The sequence below is a fragment of the Polypterus senegalus genome, chromosome 11 (genome assembly GCF_016835505.1).
Source record: "Polypterus senegalus isolate Bchr_013 chromosome 11, ASM1683550v1, whole genome shotgun sequence".
In the NCBI taxonomy this organism is placed as follows: domain Eukaryota; kingdom Metazoa; phylum Chordata; class Cladistia; order Polypteriformes; family Polypteridae; genus Polypterus; species Polypterus senegalus.
The window spans coordinates 106498628-106514970 of record NC_053164.1 but is presented as its reverse complement, the minus strand read 5'-3'; the positions used below and the strand labels follow the sequence as shown (position 1 = coordinate 106514970).

Sequence of the window (16343 nt, the reverse complement as noted above, 5' to 3'; positions counted from 1 at the left end):
ATAGGACAATTAATGCAGATACCTAGCTTGTAATACTGACTTTGTTGTAAATGGCAACATACGTATGAGAATGAGAACACAACATTTATTACCAATTTCTGTGTATTTCCTCTCATCATTTTAATAAAAACAATACATGTAAGGATACCAACATTAAATCATCACCGATGCTCTATACAAAGAAACATATAATTTGACAAGATGAGAAACCAAAGCACTTATATATTAAAATATTAAAATAAATATTAGGTCTTTCCCAAAAGCAAGTTTTCTTAAGAGAATGTTAAAAACAAATTAAAATAACATATTTACCTTTTGCAATATTAAGAGTACTGTAATTTGTCTTAGACACTTACTTTGTTACATGGGGATGTCCTAGGAGGGGGGAAAAAAAGTGTCTATTCCAAACATTAAAGAAAATCTTGCAAAAGCAGGGAATTTTCCCGTTTGACCGAGTATTTTTCCATACATACAGGTGAAAAAGATTGTGGAAAGTCTGCTGAGGTGAATTGATGTGGGAAGTATTTTGAAACTCTTACATTACTGAAAAAGCTTCAGAATCCTCATCACTTCTCTCATTTTGTAATGTTTAATTTCTTGCATGTCCAGGGTGGGGATACTAATAGCTAAAGGATATTTTCAAGGGATGTAGAAAAGCAAATCGTTACTTTTACCAATAGTATGTCTGAATGAAAGTATATATAAAAAATAAAAAAAAAACTCAACTGAACACTACATTGTCATGAAAATGGGGAAGAGAAAAAACAAACTGAAGACAAAAGGAAAGTCGAATCAGAGAGACAGAAGAAAATTGAAATGCTGCAGTTGCTGTAAGGCTTAGAGTAACTGGAGGTGCATATTTGGATAATGTCCAATAATGCCCACTGAAAATAAATGTCTACTTATAGGAAGTAGGAGTTTCTGCTCCCACCAATGGAGTATTGTTTCTAGCAGTCACCAAGTATGCAATTTCAGAATTTTTTTTTTTACACGTTTTGAAAAAATATTAAAAGAAGCACCAAGAGAGAAAACATCAGATGGCCACTTTTTATTAGCATACGTTTGATTATCATTTCCTTTTGGGTTTGCGCTGTACCAGCATTACCTGGCTAGCTACTTTAAAAAAAAAAACAAAAAAAAAAACAGTGTAGCCTGCTGGTTGTGAGATTTCACAGTGTATCTTCTGAATTTCCCTTTTGTATCACTATACACAGTACATGATACTGATGTACTACAGGAAATAAAAAGTTGTTTTCATTATGTTGTCACATTCTGTATATGAATATCTATGCACCATTTTAGATTAACCACTATTATAGCTAAAGATTTCTTTTTATTTCCAAATTGCTTTGTGATTTTCTATCATGGAGTATTTCTAACAGGCTCCACTGCATTATTCCTCAGATTAAAATTCTACCTTCTATTTTTCTCTAAGAAATGTTGATGCCAGAAATATGTGATAAAATATTTTATTAGCAGATTGTTTATGTTGCTGTTACTATCTTTGAATCTGATAAAAAAATAAACAAAAAAAAAAAATCACATTTTGTGAATTCCACTTTACTGTGGAAATACCTGAAATGATGTATGGGTTTTGTTTCATGTTTAGACTAATGCCTTATTGGCTATACATGCGAGGTTACTCTGGGGGAAGTAAAACTCTAAATAAATAAATCTTCACTCTAACAAAGCACATGTCCAGGAAAAAATACAGAAAAATATGATTGTGAAAAAAACAATAACTACTTTAAAAACACTGAACTCATCCTTTAAGGCTGTTTAATGAAGAAAAGAAAAAAAGTGATCCTTACTTAAATTTGATTTGATGTTCCAACACTTGAAAGCAGAAAAACTTCACATGATCATCACTGAAGGAAGACAAAAAAAATATAATAAAAGTAAATTATTTAGGCTTACCATGTTGTATTATCCAGGTTGCATTTGTTAATATCCTTTAATGCTCAGACGCTGACAAAGAACAGCACACTAAGAATAACACTGGCATATGAATTTAAATACAGATAAAGTAAGTTAATCCTACTGAACAATTGGAAAATATTTAATACGGGTGTTTCATTTAAGGCGAAATTAGGCAAGAAAAAGTGAGTAAAAAAATCCAAAGAATAAAAAAAAAAATCATACTGTAAAGACTATAATATGCTACGACCATGCTATTATAGAATACCTCTTTCAGGTTCAGGCTTAAAACTTAATGGTCAGCTTTTGTAATAATACTCAGCTATTTGACAAAGTATTAAAATAATATAAACGCTTTAGTAAATGAGGGATACCAATCATATTGAAAATCCCTTTGATGCAGGTTTGGACATGGCGATAATAATTCAAATAGCATCCCATCATACGACCAATTCATCCTTTCCACATACACAGATTCACACAATCTGGATGATCAAACTCTGTCTACAAAACTCTAAATGTGTGTCTGTAAAGATTTGTCCACACAAAATGCACATATGCTATAAACTACTCACCACATAAAATAATGTACACTTTCAAGGTGTGTGAAGAGGTTTGACGCCATAAGGGTCTTTATGATTTTTCTTGTAAAGTATAATGATGCTCACTTAAATAATTTATGGATGGATGGTACTGCAGAGAGGTGGCAAGTGGCAAAGAAACACATACACTATGGGCAAACTATGTGGCAAATGTAGACTTGAAAATTTGGTGTGAAAGGACAGTTTTTAGGTGTACATGTAGGCATGTGCATTTCTGTTTTACAAATATATAGGCTATATGCAAATGCAGATTAATCCAATCTGCTTATTATGCTGACTGCCAATGCTCAAAGATGACAACTCCGGGAACTTAAAGTAAAGGCAATGTGTGGCACACACCTGGAAGGAGCTACAATACCTAAAATTATCAACTGATGCCTCATAAGGAACAGTGGCTAAGGTGATCAAGTCAAGTTGGGGAGCATGCATCAGTACAGTGCGCTGCTGTACCCACTACACAATGAAACAACTCAGGATCCTGGTTGGTAACCCCCCAGGCTGACATGCGGTCCAGTCCCACCCTCCGGAAATTACCCTCTATCTGCCGCAGCCAGGTGTTATGTGAGTGACCCCTTGGCCTGATCCAGTCACTTGGGTCCCCAATAATGAGGATCTTACGAGCTGGATCACCCTCTGGGAAACGCGCCACATGGCCATAGTGCCATAACTGATGCTCCCTCACAATGCAGGTAATGTGCTTTATTTGGGACTCCATGAGCAACTGCTCATTCGACACAAAGTCAAACCAACGGTACCCAAGGATTTTTCAGAGAGACACAGTACCAAAGGAGTCCAGTCTTCGTCTCAGGTCACTGGATAGTGTCCATGTCTCGCAAACATATAGCAAGACAGGAAGCACCAGGACTCTAAAGACTTGGACCATCGTCCTTTTGCATAGATATCTGGAGTGCCACACACCCTGTTATCATGAAATTCGGAGGGAAAGACCTGATCATAAAGGAGCAATAATGGACAAAAATCTAAACTGTTTTACTATTATATCAATAAGCAATAATAAGACGCAAGGAAAAAAATACAAAGAATTTTAGATCACTTGATAGCAATATGCAATATAAGGCAAATTGCTGACTTGAAGCAATTAGCAAACACAAATCTGCATAATCAAATAATGTCATTGTCACTGGTCTATTCTTGTGTCTTTGGCACTTCAAGCTACAGGTTATAATACATTAATTCAGCATACTGGACATATTCCAATCAGTTTGTCTACAGCACAAACAGGTCAATGGAGGATACAATTTCCAACACCAATAAACGCCTAAGGAAGATTGCTATTTATGTTTATGCCTCAGCATTCAACATCATCGTACCCCTGAACATAGCAGAGAAGTTCACAACCTTTGGATTAAACATCACTCCCCATAAATAGTACCAGGGTTTCATTGCTGGCAGACCTAATCGAATACCTGCATTTGAAACTCGGAGCACCCTGAGCTGTGTGCTGAATCCAATGGTGTTTTTCTGTCTTTATGCGTGACTGAATTGCCAAATATGACACATTTACTATAATCAAAGCTGCAGATGACAGCAATAATGGGTTCAATTACTACTCATGAGGAGACAATTTACAAGGAGTAGGTTAAACATCAGTAGGTCAAATATCTTACTGAATAATGCAAGCACATCTGCACCATCATTGAGGTTTAGAAGACCTGAACAGTCTCATGCCTTTGATGACATTAATGTGATTACTGTGTAAACAGGAAGTAGCTTTAAGTTCTTCAGTTTATCGAGGATCTCTCAAGGTCCCTCAACCCCACAAATATTGTTAAGGCAGCTCAATAGCACCTTTACTTTTTGAGAAATCTGAGGAAAGTGAACCAGTCACTTCAATCACTTCTACACATTTACAGTATGTAACATTCAACTGAATAACAGTCTAGTACTTCAGCCATACCTTGTCAGATCACAAGGTCATGCAGCAGGTCATTAAAACAGACCTATTCTCCAAGTCAAGATTCTACACATACAAAATATGACGAGAGCTGCCCGAAGAATGGACATTCAATTTAAAGGTGTGTGGGAACTGAGAAATACAGCAACATAATGTGTGATACACATCCCCCACCATCTTGATATTGAAGCATTTAGTGCCATTATGACAGGTCGTTAATTATTCATGTACATGCAGTCTTCCAATTGACCTGTGGGTAAGACATTACATAAACACTTGCAATATCAATTAGTTTGCACTACTTAATGTTATGCTGTAGTTCAGTTATACAGTATATGCAGAGTGGCTACTTTACCAAGCACACCTGCTCTTAAAGGCACACAGCTTGCTCCTCAATATATGTAATAAGAAGGCACATTCAAGACACGTGATCTAATGAGCTTTGATGTAGGAAGTTTTTTGGTACCAGAATTGGTGATTGACACATTTTACAAACACTTGCCTGCTTGGGAAATTTAACCAATACACTCTCTAAAGTTTAGAGAGAATGGTGTGATAAACAAAAAAAATCATCAAGTGAGCTTCAGTTCTGGGTGAAAAAAATGCCATGTTCATGAGTGATGCCAGTGGAGAATAAGTAGACTTGTTCCAGCTAACAGAAAGATCAAAACACTCAAATTACAGCTGTCTGCAACAGTACTATACAGACTGGCATTTCAGAACACGTAACAGAGAGAAAAGTAAAGTTTATAAGAGTAGGGGGCACATCAGCAGCAAAACACAAGTTCAACTTCTGTCAGCTAATAACAGAAAGACAAGACTGTTGCAGGCAATTAAACACCAAAGGTAGATAACTGAAAATGAAAAAGAAAATGTTACCTGGTCTGCCAAATCTCAGTTTCTACTAAGAACAAGATGGTATTGTCAAAATCAACCCACACCTTTAAGTCAGTGGGTAACTGATGACCTAAACTATCTGAAATTGGAAAAAAAATCAAATTCTCACTCCTAGGATCTGTCCAAAACTTTTTAAAAACATGGCAGAATCTATTCAACAGCGCGTCAGTATAATCTCTATATCAGGGAAAAGGATACTCTTCCTTCCTTGCAGCTTCAAAGATTTGCATTGTTGGCTGGCTCTCTTGTCTTTCTTTTTTGGTGAATTTTGGTTTTGTTAAATTTGATTGCATGGATTCTTATTTTCTTTTAATTAATGTCATCCTGCTTTATATTACACAAACAGGCTGATGCCAGTAGTATTACCATCAGGGAAAGGTTTTTGGCACATATCAGGCCACTTACACACCATTTGAGCATTCGCCAAATGTCATAACCTAACTAATCTTTGTTGCTGACTATGTACTTCCCTTTGCAACCAGTCTATTTTTAACAGACTCTTACAGCAAAATAATGGATCACAGCACACACTGTCTTTTTAGGCTTTTTCCATACTGATGGCAGTTTATTTCAATGCTCTGCAAGTGCCCATATTTCCAGCCAATAGAGGAGTTTAAGGCTGAGGTGAAATGAGAAATTAGTAGCATGAATATGTGTCCAAAACTCAATAGGTACTATATGATAGTACCAAGTTATCAAAAATCAAAATCCCTATAGCATGTTTGTGCAGCACCTTGTTAAATTAAATTAATGCCTTAATGAACTTAAGCTATTCTGGAGGGAAAGGTGCATCTTAACAAATGTGTAATTAATAAAGTGTTCAATAAGTAGATACCTTTCGGTTCCTAATTGTCTGGTATGATAAATATTCCACGCCCTTACCTAATATTTTTATTGTTACACTGACACTGTTGGATATTAGTTGATAATTAATTGTATTCTCTATTGCCAATGTTTCGTTCAGTAAGGAAGCCTGTGTTGAGTGCTGCCAGGATAGGCTGACCCCCTAGAATCTGAACTGGATTATGTGGATTTAAGACTAAATGAAAATTTCAAATATCTGTCAGGTTACATCATTGGTATTAAACATGGAAAATATTTTGAGTATCAATCCTATTATTTTACTTTTAAAGAATTTTGTTTGCAAGCCACCCCTTCGCTCAGCTCAAGCCCTGGCTTATAGAAAAGAACTCAAAAACCTAGAAATCAGTGAGGCAGTTAGAATACTTCTCACCATTAAAAGATAAAATTATTAAAAGCAAAATTATGACTGTTCATAAAGGCTAATCTTTCTAATTGAGACAGCTCACTTCACTGGTGACACATGAAAACATCTCTCTCTTATAAAAAAAAAATCTTGGGATGAGATGTGATCTTTTGAAGAGAGACATTTTCACGTTCTGCAAGATGTTCATGTCATACTTACAACCTTTGGAAGCAAGTCCCATGAGACGGTAACTTTTGCAACTTTTTACAATTTTTAAACAAGACCACGGTCATCTAACCTCTCAGTTGTTGGAATGCTTTTGGCAGACACACTTCCTGTGCTCTCAGCTCTTAAAAATTTTATACATTCCAGATAACACGTCAATGACTAAGCGAAGAAGAAAGAGCAGCTTGTCAAAAAGAGACCCAAAAGCATTGAGAGAGAAAAGAAAGCAAAAAAGAACAAAAATAATCTATTTGTAAATTCTGAAAATAAGGAAAGTAATAATCAGCCCGTCCTGCGAGACCAGACTTTGTGCCAAGAGATTTAACCACAGCCGGGGCTGGAAAAAGACAAAATAGAACATCGTAAAGAATTCAAAAACGTTGGCGCAATACACATGCAGAGTAGGTCCGAGATAATGAAAGTAGGAAAATTAGAAAGTCTCAAAAAAAAAATGATAGTAAAGATCACATTAGCGCAAACAAATGGAAAATATTACTCTGTGAAATAACGGAACAGCAAAAAGAGATCAAACAGTGTTGGAGGATGTCTGAGGGAGAAGAGAGACAAGGCTGTGAGACAAAAGGACAGCTGCTGTACAGGCTTTTAAATGTTCAAAGCGCCACACGAGATGCAGGTCACATGGCACAGCAGCAGCAGCAAGCCAGCAGCTGATCGAGCAAAGAGGAGGTAAAAAGAAAAAAGGTATTTGTTTCCCATTGTATCACCGTTTAAGAGGGGTTTTGGAGGAGTGACCGCGTCTCATTGGGGTGCGTTCAGCCCCTATCTTCACAATGGCACATAGCGCTGGCGTGGTGGGGGAAAGAAGCCCCCTAGTCCAACCAAAAAAAAAAAATGCTATGCTGTCCCTGAATGTAATGTGTGAATACAAAAAAGAGTTTTGAAAATCCCAAATTTCATTTAAAACTAAAAGTCACGTCTAGGTCAGAAGAAAACAAAATAATGAAATAGGTCTTTGTAAAGTCACAGACATTAAAAGGTACCTGAAGAAGACACCACCAACAAATCTTTACCTGTATAAGCCCTTAGCCAGTGCTTCTGCACACCCCTGCCAAGCATCTTGAGAGATCTTTAGTTCTTCAAAATATGCCAGTGCCTGAAAACCCCAACCGTACAAGTGAGTAAACAAATAACATCCTGAAACTCAAGATCTAATAAAAACAACAGTAAAAACAGGATAAGCCTGACAAAAGCAAAAAGTGATACAGCAAATACTTTTTTATATGGTTATTTAAAAAGTCGGCAAAGAATTAAAAAAAAACAATATCAAATAAGAATATTATTGTGTGTGTATTTGGTTGGAGCCTATTCCAGCACAAATTGCTGTAAGACAGGATCAAACCCAGGACTGTGCGCAAGGCCATGGTAAGGTCTACTCATAAACAGATACCCCTAATAACACTCCCTTAGGAACAGCTTAAAACTGGTAATTAACCTAACCTGCATGTCTTTGGGAAGGGGCAGTAGCCCTACTCTATGACACCTTCAAGTAGGAAATCTCAGATGCAACAGCTACCAGATCTCAATTATTATATAATTCTAATCTGTGAATATTTGTATTAAATTAATCATGTTGATAAAATGATTAGCTCCCAAGGAGTTTAAATTCTTCAAGACTGACTTAAGATCTATTCATGCTATTAACGGTTACTTAAGTTAGTAATATTCTCAGGATCCAGCATCCTGCATTTCAAACCTAAATTAAGTCATATGTCTTGAGTATGGAAATTATCTTCATATTTTGTGTCGGGGCTCCTCTGGGTACTCCAGATTTCCTTCTGGAAACACAAAATCTAAAACATGCAGTTTAGATTAACTGACAATTGCAATGTGGTCCTTTGCAAGTTTGGGGGAGTATACCCTGTATAGGGATACTCCACACCTTGCATTCAGTGATACTGGTATAGGCTCAGCCCACTTGGGGGTCCTGAACTGGATTTGAGTATGTTATATTTTCTAGTAGAAGTTTCTAACAGGGACACTTACTATATTTGTACTGTCATGATATACTGGTGTTAAACTTTGTTAAAAAGGACCTTCAATAAAACTCCGAGACTAGATTGATGTCAGGATTTAAGCCATTCTTGTCTAATAAAAATTATAAAATGGGCTCTTTTGCATCGAATTGCATGGTATTCTCTTTAAAATATATTTACAGTGGTGTGAAAAACTATTTGCCCCCTTCCTGATTTCTTATTCTTTTGCATGTTTGTCACACAAAATGTTTCTGATCATCCAACACATTTAACCATTAGTCAAATATAACAAGTAAACACAAAATGCAGTTTTTAAATGATGGTTTTTATTATTTAGGGACAAAAAAAAATCCAAACCTACATGGCCCTGTGTGAAAAAGTAATTGCCCCCTGAACCTAATAACTGGTTGGGCCACACTTAGCAGCAATAACTGCAATCAAGCGTTTGCGATAACTTGCAATGAGTCTTTTACAGCGCTCTGGAGGAATTTTGGCCCACTCATCTTTGCAGAATTGTTGTAATTCAGCTTTATTTGAGGGTTTTCTAGCATGAACCGCCTTTTTAAGGTCATGCCATAGCATCTCAATTGGATTCAGGTCAGGACTTTGACTAGGCCACTCCAAAGTCTTCATTTTGTTTTTCTTCAGCCATTCAGAGGTGGATTTGCTGGTGTGTTTTGGGTCATTGTCCTGTTGCAGCACCCAAGATCGCTTCAGCTTGAGTTGACGAACAGATGGCCGGACATTCTCCTTCAAGATTTTTTGGTAGACAGTAGAATTCATGGCTTCATCTATCACAGCAAGCCTTCCAGGTCCTGAAGCAGCAAAACAACCCCAGACCATTACACTACCACCACCATATTTTACTGTTGGTATGTTTTTTTTCTGAAATGCTGTGTTCCTTTTACGCCAGATGTAACGGGACATTTGCCTTCCAAAAAGTTCAACTTTTGTCTCATCAGTCCACAAGGTATTTTCCCCAAAAGTCTTGGCAATCATTGAGATGTTTCTTAGCAAAATTGAGACGAGCCCAAATGTTCTTTTTGCTTAACAGTGGTTTGCGTCTTGAAATCTGCCATGCAGGCCGTTTTGCCCAGTCTCTTTCTTATGGTGGAGTCGTGAACACTGACCTTAATTGAGGCAAGTGAGGCCTGCAGTTCTTTAGACGTTGTCCTGGGGTCTTTGTGACCTCTCGGATGAGTCGCTCTGCGCTCTTGGGGTAATTTTGGTCGGCCGGCCACTCCTGGGAAGGTTCACCACTGTTCCATGTTTTTGCCATTTGTGGATAATGGCACTCACTGTGGTTCGCTGGAGTCCCAAAGCTTTAGAAATGGCTTTATAACCTTTACTAGACTGATAGATCTCAATTACTTCTGTTCTCATTTGTTCCTGAATTTCTTTGGATCTTGGCATGATGTCTAGCTTTTGAGGTGCTTTTGGTCTACTTCTCTGTGTCAGGCAGCTCCTATTTAAGTGATTTCTTGATTGAAACAGGTGTGGCAGTAATCAGGCCTGGGGGTGGCTACGGAAATTGAACTCAGGTGTGATACACCACAGTTAGGTTATTATTTAACAAGGGGGCAATTACTTTTTCACACAGGGCCATGTAGGTTTGGATTTTTTCTCCTAAATAATAAAAACCATCATTTAAAAACTGCATTTTGTGTTTACTTGTGTTATATTTGACTAATGGTTAAATGTGTTTGATGATCAGAAACATTTTGTGTGACAAACATGCAAAAGAATAAGAAATCAGGAAGGGGCAAATAGTTTTTCACACCACTGTATATCTTAAATATATTGCCAATCTTTCAAAAAGAAATACTGTAGTAAATTAAGCATATAGAAAAATAATGATTCGAAGTGTCTATGTTGGAATATAGAGAATGTGTTTTGTTAGAACCTTGGGCTACTAGCTTCTAACATTTTCTCAACTGGAATTAAAAACATACACCTCAGTGAAAACACTTAGTATAACAAAACAGCACTGACAAAAGACAAATGATACATCTAGAAAGTAAGTAAATATTATTTGCTACTCACTCTTTGTCTAAAGCTGGCATCGGCATTTGGGTTAAGACCCAAAAGGGCCTGTTCGTCCATAGCTACAGCTGATGTGTAGATAACTGTTCTTTCCAGTAAAACTTGCTCCCTTCTCCCCTGTTTTTGCATGAGCTACACACATCTGTAAACATCAATCAAAATTTTATTAAGAAAAAGACATCTGACTAGAGTTAAACAGAAGACATAAACAAAGTTGACTGGAAAGAGGCAAGTCAAAGATATTCATAAAACTTTTCTTATATATTTACATTGATGACAAAGTAATTAAGAAAGCAATGGAAAATATAATGACACAGAGGTAAAAATAAATAAGAAATAGTAAAATTTTGTTTTCAGGTATACTGACATGTGTTAACTGAGTTAACTGAGTAATAGACAAATCTTTAGGTGCCAACCACTTGGAATGAGCTTGATCAGTAAATTTGGACATCAAGATATGGTGAACTAAACAATTCATTTAGTTAAAAAGCTTATTTTTTTTTACACTCATCTGACAGAGGCTCTAGTATTGCCATCTTTGAAAAACTATACTGTATCACTTTGACTATTTCTGTTATTTTTGCATTCTCTTTTCAGATTGCTTTCCCCGCTATCCACTAAGTCAGCAGACCTGTATTCTCTCCAACTCCCTAAGTTCCACTCTTGATTCAGATTGTCCTCTTGTCTCCCATTCAACTCACACCTCTCCTTGTCAGCCACAGCCTGGCTGAATGTGAATGGCAGGAAAAAAAAGCCCTAAAAAAGTACTGCTCACCTCATCTTCCCTCTCTCAGTAAAGATCTATTTTTCAAATTTTACTGGAATCTTCAGAACAGACATCTTTTTCCCGGTTCTCTACCTTTATGTTTCTTAAGCCCATCTGTTACACATAGTTTATCATGAGTTTTACCTGCTGATTTTGCCTTCAAAGGATGCCAATATCAAAAAAGAAATCAAAATTCCATAAATGTTCATATATAAATGATACCAACTGAAAGAATGTTGCAGGGCATAGCAACTCATATCGTTTGACAATAATACTGAGGCAAAACAAATGTACTACATTTTTGTACCTACAGAGTATTAAATTATTATGTAAGTTAAACTTTTCTCTAACAGTTAATTTAGGGATTACCGATGATGGTATAGCTTTTTTGCTTCATTCCAAAGGAACAACATCTGAACAGCAAGTACATTTTTTAAACTCATGTTGCTTGTTTTTGCTACCATATTTAAACATTTTGTATTTATTTAGGTCAACTTTTTAAATGCAACTTTTACATTTTTTTTTATTACTTATTGTCTTTACTTTTTCTTATTACACATTAAATATATCAAATTTTATATCTACTCTATATATCTATAAAATCCAACACCTAAAAGTGCAACGATTTTATGTGACTTTTTTGTCACGCTTTAAATTGGCCTTATTTTAAAACCTACATAAATATGTTTGGTTTCATTCTTTTCAGAATTTATCAAACTTTAATGTGATGTTGTTAGATTTTAAGATTCTTATTCCGTTTTTAAACTATAAACTAAAATATCAAGAAGGTCGTGGATTTTAATATCAAGAAAGCTGTGTTTTTTATTTTTGATTGAGTAAACTTTCTTTCACAGGAACCAACAATTTAAAAAAATATCTATTCATAACACCAGTGTTTGTATTTAGGTGATTTAGCTGGCTCAAGGTCGAGGCGCCAAGGGTGCCAGGGGAGCTTGCCCCCCAGTATAATATAAAAACTTAAATGAGCCAATAAATATAATCCATTAGTTCATCTTTATAATCCTGAAACACATTCCTTTTGTGGAATGCCAAACTACTAGACATCTTAAGAAGTAGGTCACTACCACCTCCGTGTAACACATTCTTTATTAAACTGTCAAAAATCTTGAGTTATTAGCTGTTGCAGCAAGTAGAGGTTCTGTAACACACAAAAATGTCTTCACTCACAGTACAGCTAAAAATTGGTACTCTTTCCTTCAAACTTTGAAGGTGAAGGGAATAACTGAGAGGAATCTTTTTATATCCCCTGCAATTGATTAGCAGTATACAGGATAAATCCACATGCTGTTTTTCAAGTCCATTCCTTCCTATGGGGATGATGGTGACCAGACGGTTGTCTGCCTCATCTTAAGAAAGAAGGCTGGAAGGGCACAGAAACGTTTGCTGATTTTAAGACTTTCAAGTGAGAACCAGGATTTCACGGAGCTGTGCAGATGATCCACAGTGAATTTCAGCAATTTTTCTTCTGAAAAAAAAAAAGCCAACTTTCCAACAGCTCAGATCAGCGGTGACACAGTGCACGGGCATCTCACATGTGAACGGTTTTAGAACGACCGACATGTTTTTAATAAAACTACTGCAATATGTTGACACCAATAAAAGACTAACCTTATCTACAAGCAGTCCACGCTGTCATACAAGTACTGTACATGCATCTAGTTAGTTGCGGTAATAAGAGCGTAGAAAGCACAACGTGTCCAGAGTGCGGTCGTTCAGGCAAGAGCGCACATTCGTGCATAGTAGGCCAGCCACTGAGAAAGCACACTCTGCCTCCACTGAAGTGGGCGGCACAGTCATCAGATACTGATACACGTGTTCTAAACAACGCCCGTGCTTCCCATTGCTCTGAAACACCGCCATTTCAGCTGTTACTGATGCATCCTGTTTCCTGTCATCGTTCTGTGATGGCAAGTTTCTTGGCACAGATAATACGGATGCAAAAGACTGACGCATTGCAATTTTAAGTTGCTGTTCAAAGCTGTTGTCTGACAGACGTCAATGAAGTCTGCCCCATCCCGGCATTCGTGAGCTGCAGAGTGCAGACTCCTCTTAGTCCACTGAGCTGGGAGACTGACTGCTGCTGGTCTATTGTTGACTGAATTAATCTTCAACACGCAACACCGTGGGCCAAAAAACCGTGACACTTAATTATTTTCAACTACAGTGCATCCGGAAAGTATTCATAGCACATCACTTTTTCCACATTTTGTTATGTTACAGCCTTATTGCAAAATGGATTAAATTCATTGTTTTCCTCAGAATTATACACACAACATCCCATAATGACAACGTGAAAAAAGTTTACTTGAGGCTTTTATAAATTTATTAAAAATAAAAAAACTGAGAAATCACATGTACATAAGTATTCACAGCCTTTGCTCAATACTTTGTCGATGCACCTTTGGCAGCAATTACAGCCTCAAGTCTTTTTGAATATGATGCCACAAGCTTGGCACACCTATCCTTGGCCAGTTTCGCCCATTCCTCTTTGCAGCACCTCTCAAGCTCCATCAGGTTGGATGGGAAGCGTCGGTGCACAGCCATTTTAAGATCTCTCCAGAGATGTTCAATCGGATTCAAGTCTGGGCTCTGGCTGGGCCACTCAAGGACATTCACAGAGTTGTCCTGAAGCCACTCCTTTGATATCTTGGCTGTGTGCTTAGGGTCGTTGTCATGCTGAAAGATGAACCGTCGCCCCAGTCTGAGGTCAAGAGCACTCTGGAGCAGGTTTTCATCCAGGATGTCTCTGTGCATTGCTGCAGTCATCTTTCCCTTTATCCTGACTAGTCTCCCAGTTCCTGCCACTGAAAAACATCCCCACAGCATGATGCTGCCACCACCATGCTTCAATGTAGGTATGGTATTGGCCTGTTGATGAGCGGTGCCTGGTTTCCTCCAAACGTGATGCCTGGCATTCACACCAAAGAGTTCAATCTTTGTCTCATCAGACCAGAGAATTTTGTTTCTCAAGGTCTGAGAGTCCTTCATGTGCCTTTTGGCAAACTCCAGGCGGGCTGCCATGTGCCTTTTACTAAGGAGTGGCTTCCGTCTGGCCACTCTACCATACAGGCCTGATTGGTGGATTGCTGCAGAGATGGTGTCCTTCTGGAAGGTTATCCTCTCTTCACAGAGGACCCTCTGGAGCTCTGACAGAGTGATCATCGGGTTCTTGGTCACCTCCCTGACTAAGGCCCTTCTCCCCCGATCGCTCAGTTTAGATGGCCGGTCAGCTCTAGGAAGAGTCCTGGTGGTTTCAAACTTCCTCCATTTATGGATGATAGAGGCCACTATGTTCATTGGGACCATCAAAGCAGCAGAATTTTTTCTGTAACCTTCCCCAGATTTGTGCCTCAAGACAATCCCGTCTCGGATGTCTGCAGACAATTCCTTTGACTTCATGCTAGGTTTGTGCTCTGACATGAACTGTCAACTGTGGGATCTTATATAGACAGGTGTGTACCTTTCCAAATCATGTCCAATCAACTGAATTTGAGGCTGTAACATAATAAAATGTAGAAAAAGTGATGCGCTGTGAATACTTTCCGGATGCACTGTATAACCCTGTTTTTTCTTGATCGATTTTTACATGCTATATATATGCGAGCTTGGCCGTTCCCGGTTTCCCAGGAATTACAGCAGTTTCATTCCTGGGAATGAAAAATGTCCGGGAGCCTGGGAATGGATTCCCTAGCGGTGACAAATTCACTAGATTTTAAATACATACTCTCATCTCAGCTAGCCTGATCATTTACTAATTGACATTTTTAAACAATTTAATCACCAGAGAAAATATTTTAAAATAACTAAATAAATGTGTGATATGTTTCTATAGGAGTTTATCACTGCTATGTAGTTTTTCTTTCAGATCCACCAGATGACAACTATAGAGTCACTTGTTGCCAGCCTTGGCATAAATATCTGGTGAAAGGTGAATATGTAACTATAAATATATCAGCTCAAGGCACCACTTTGGCACTTCTGGAAGATGAGGTATTGAAGATGCTAGTCTGTCTCACAAGTTGAGAAAAATGTATCCTTTAACATTTTGGGACAAAATAAAAATGATATAATGTTCATGTGCCATTTTAAATTTTGAGCCAAACTCATAGTAAGCAGTTAACGGTTAATTTCTACATTTTCGATTTTGCTTCTGTTCTTATGAAAACACTGTGCTTGATTACTTGAGTGACTTTTAAAGAAATATACCTAGATTCCCATGCCTACCCCACCCACCAATCAACTGATTAATTTACTCGCCTTCTTAATTTAGTTGTGGGATTATAGGAAACTAGACCACATCCTGAAAGTATTTGTCAAAGGTATGGCACCAGCCCTGTGTGAAGCATAACAGTGTATACTGACAAACACATTCCTGCACCCACTCATACTGTTCCAATTCAAGTACTTAACATAAATCTTTGAGGTATGACGGGAAAAAAGCAGTACCTGGGGAAAAACACAAGGAGAAGAGCACAAAGGCTGTGACCCCAAAGATTCTGAAACTACTAAACAGCTGTGCTGTCCTCTTCCAAACATGGCATGAAAGTTAAAAATAAGAAAACAAAGGTAATAGGACTGAGCTAAATAGGAAACAAAAACACAAAAAACAAAGATGTACAAAAAAATACAAACCACATCAAACATTGCTGCGACACTGGAGGCCTAATTAATGTTTTTCTTAATGTAACCACAAGAAAAGTGATAAGGACCTAAGTACAGTATATGAAAAGTGATCTAAGAAAAAAATATGAAGGAA

At 37.5% G+C, this 16343-nt stretch overlaps 1 protein-coding gene across 1 annotated transcript in view; it reads right to left on the bottom strand.

Moving 5' to 3' along the window:
- xpot (exportin, tRNA (nuclear export receptor for tRNAs)) overlaps positions 1–16343 on the bottom strand; it is a 79766-nt gene that overhangs the window by 54198 nt on the left and 9225 nt on the right. Inside the window, exons 2-4 of the mRNA XM_039769445.1 lie at positions 10801–10942; positions 7795–7877; positions 1812–1868 (exon numbers count right to left, since the gene is read on the bottom strand). Coding sequence (XP_039625379.1) covers positions 1812–1868; positions 7795–7877; positions 10801–10929 — 269 coding nt within the window. The 5' untranslated portion in view covers positions 10930–10942. The remainder of the gene's footprint in view (positions 1–1811; positions 1869–7794; positions 7878–10800; positions 10943–16343) is intronic.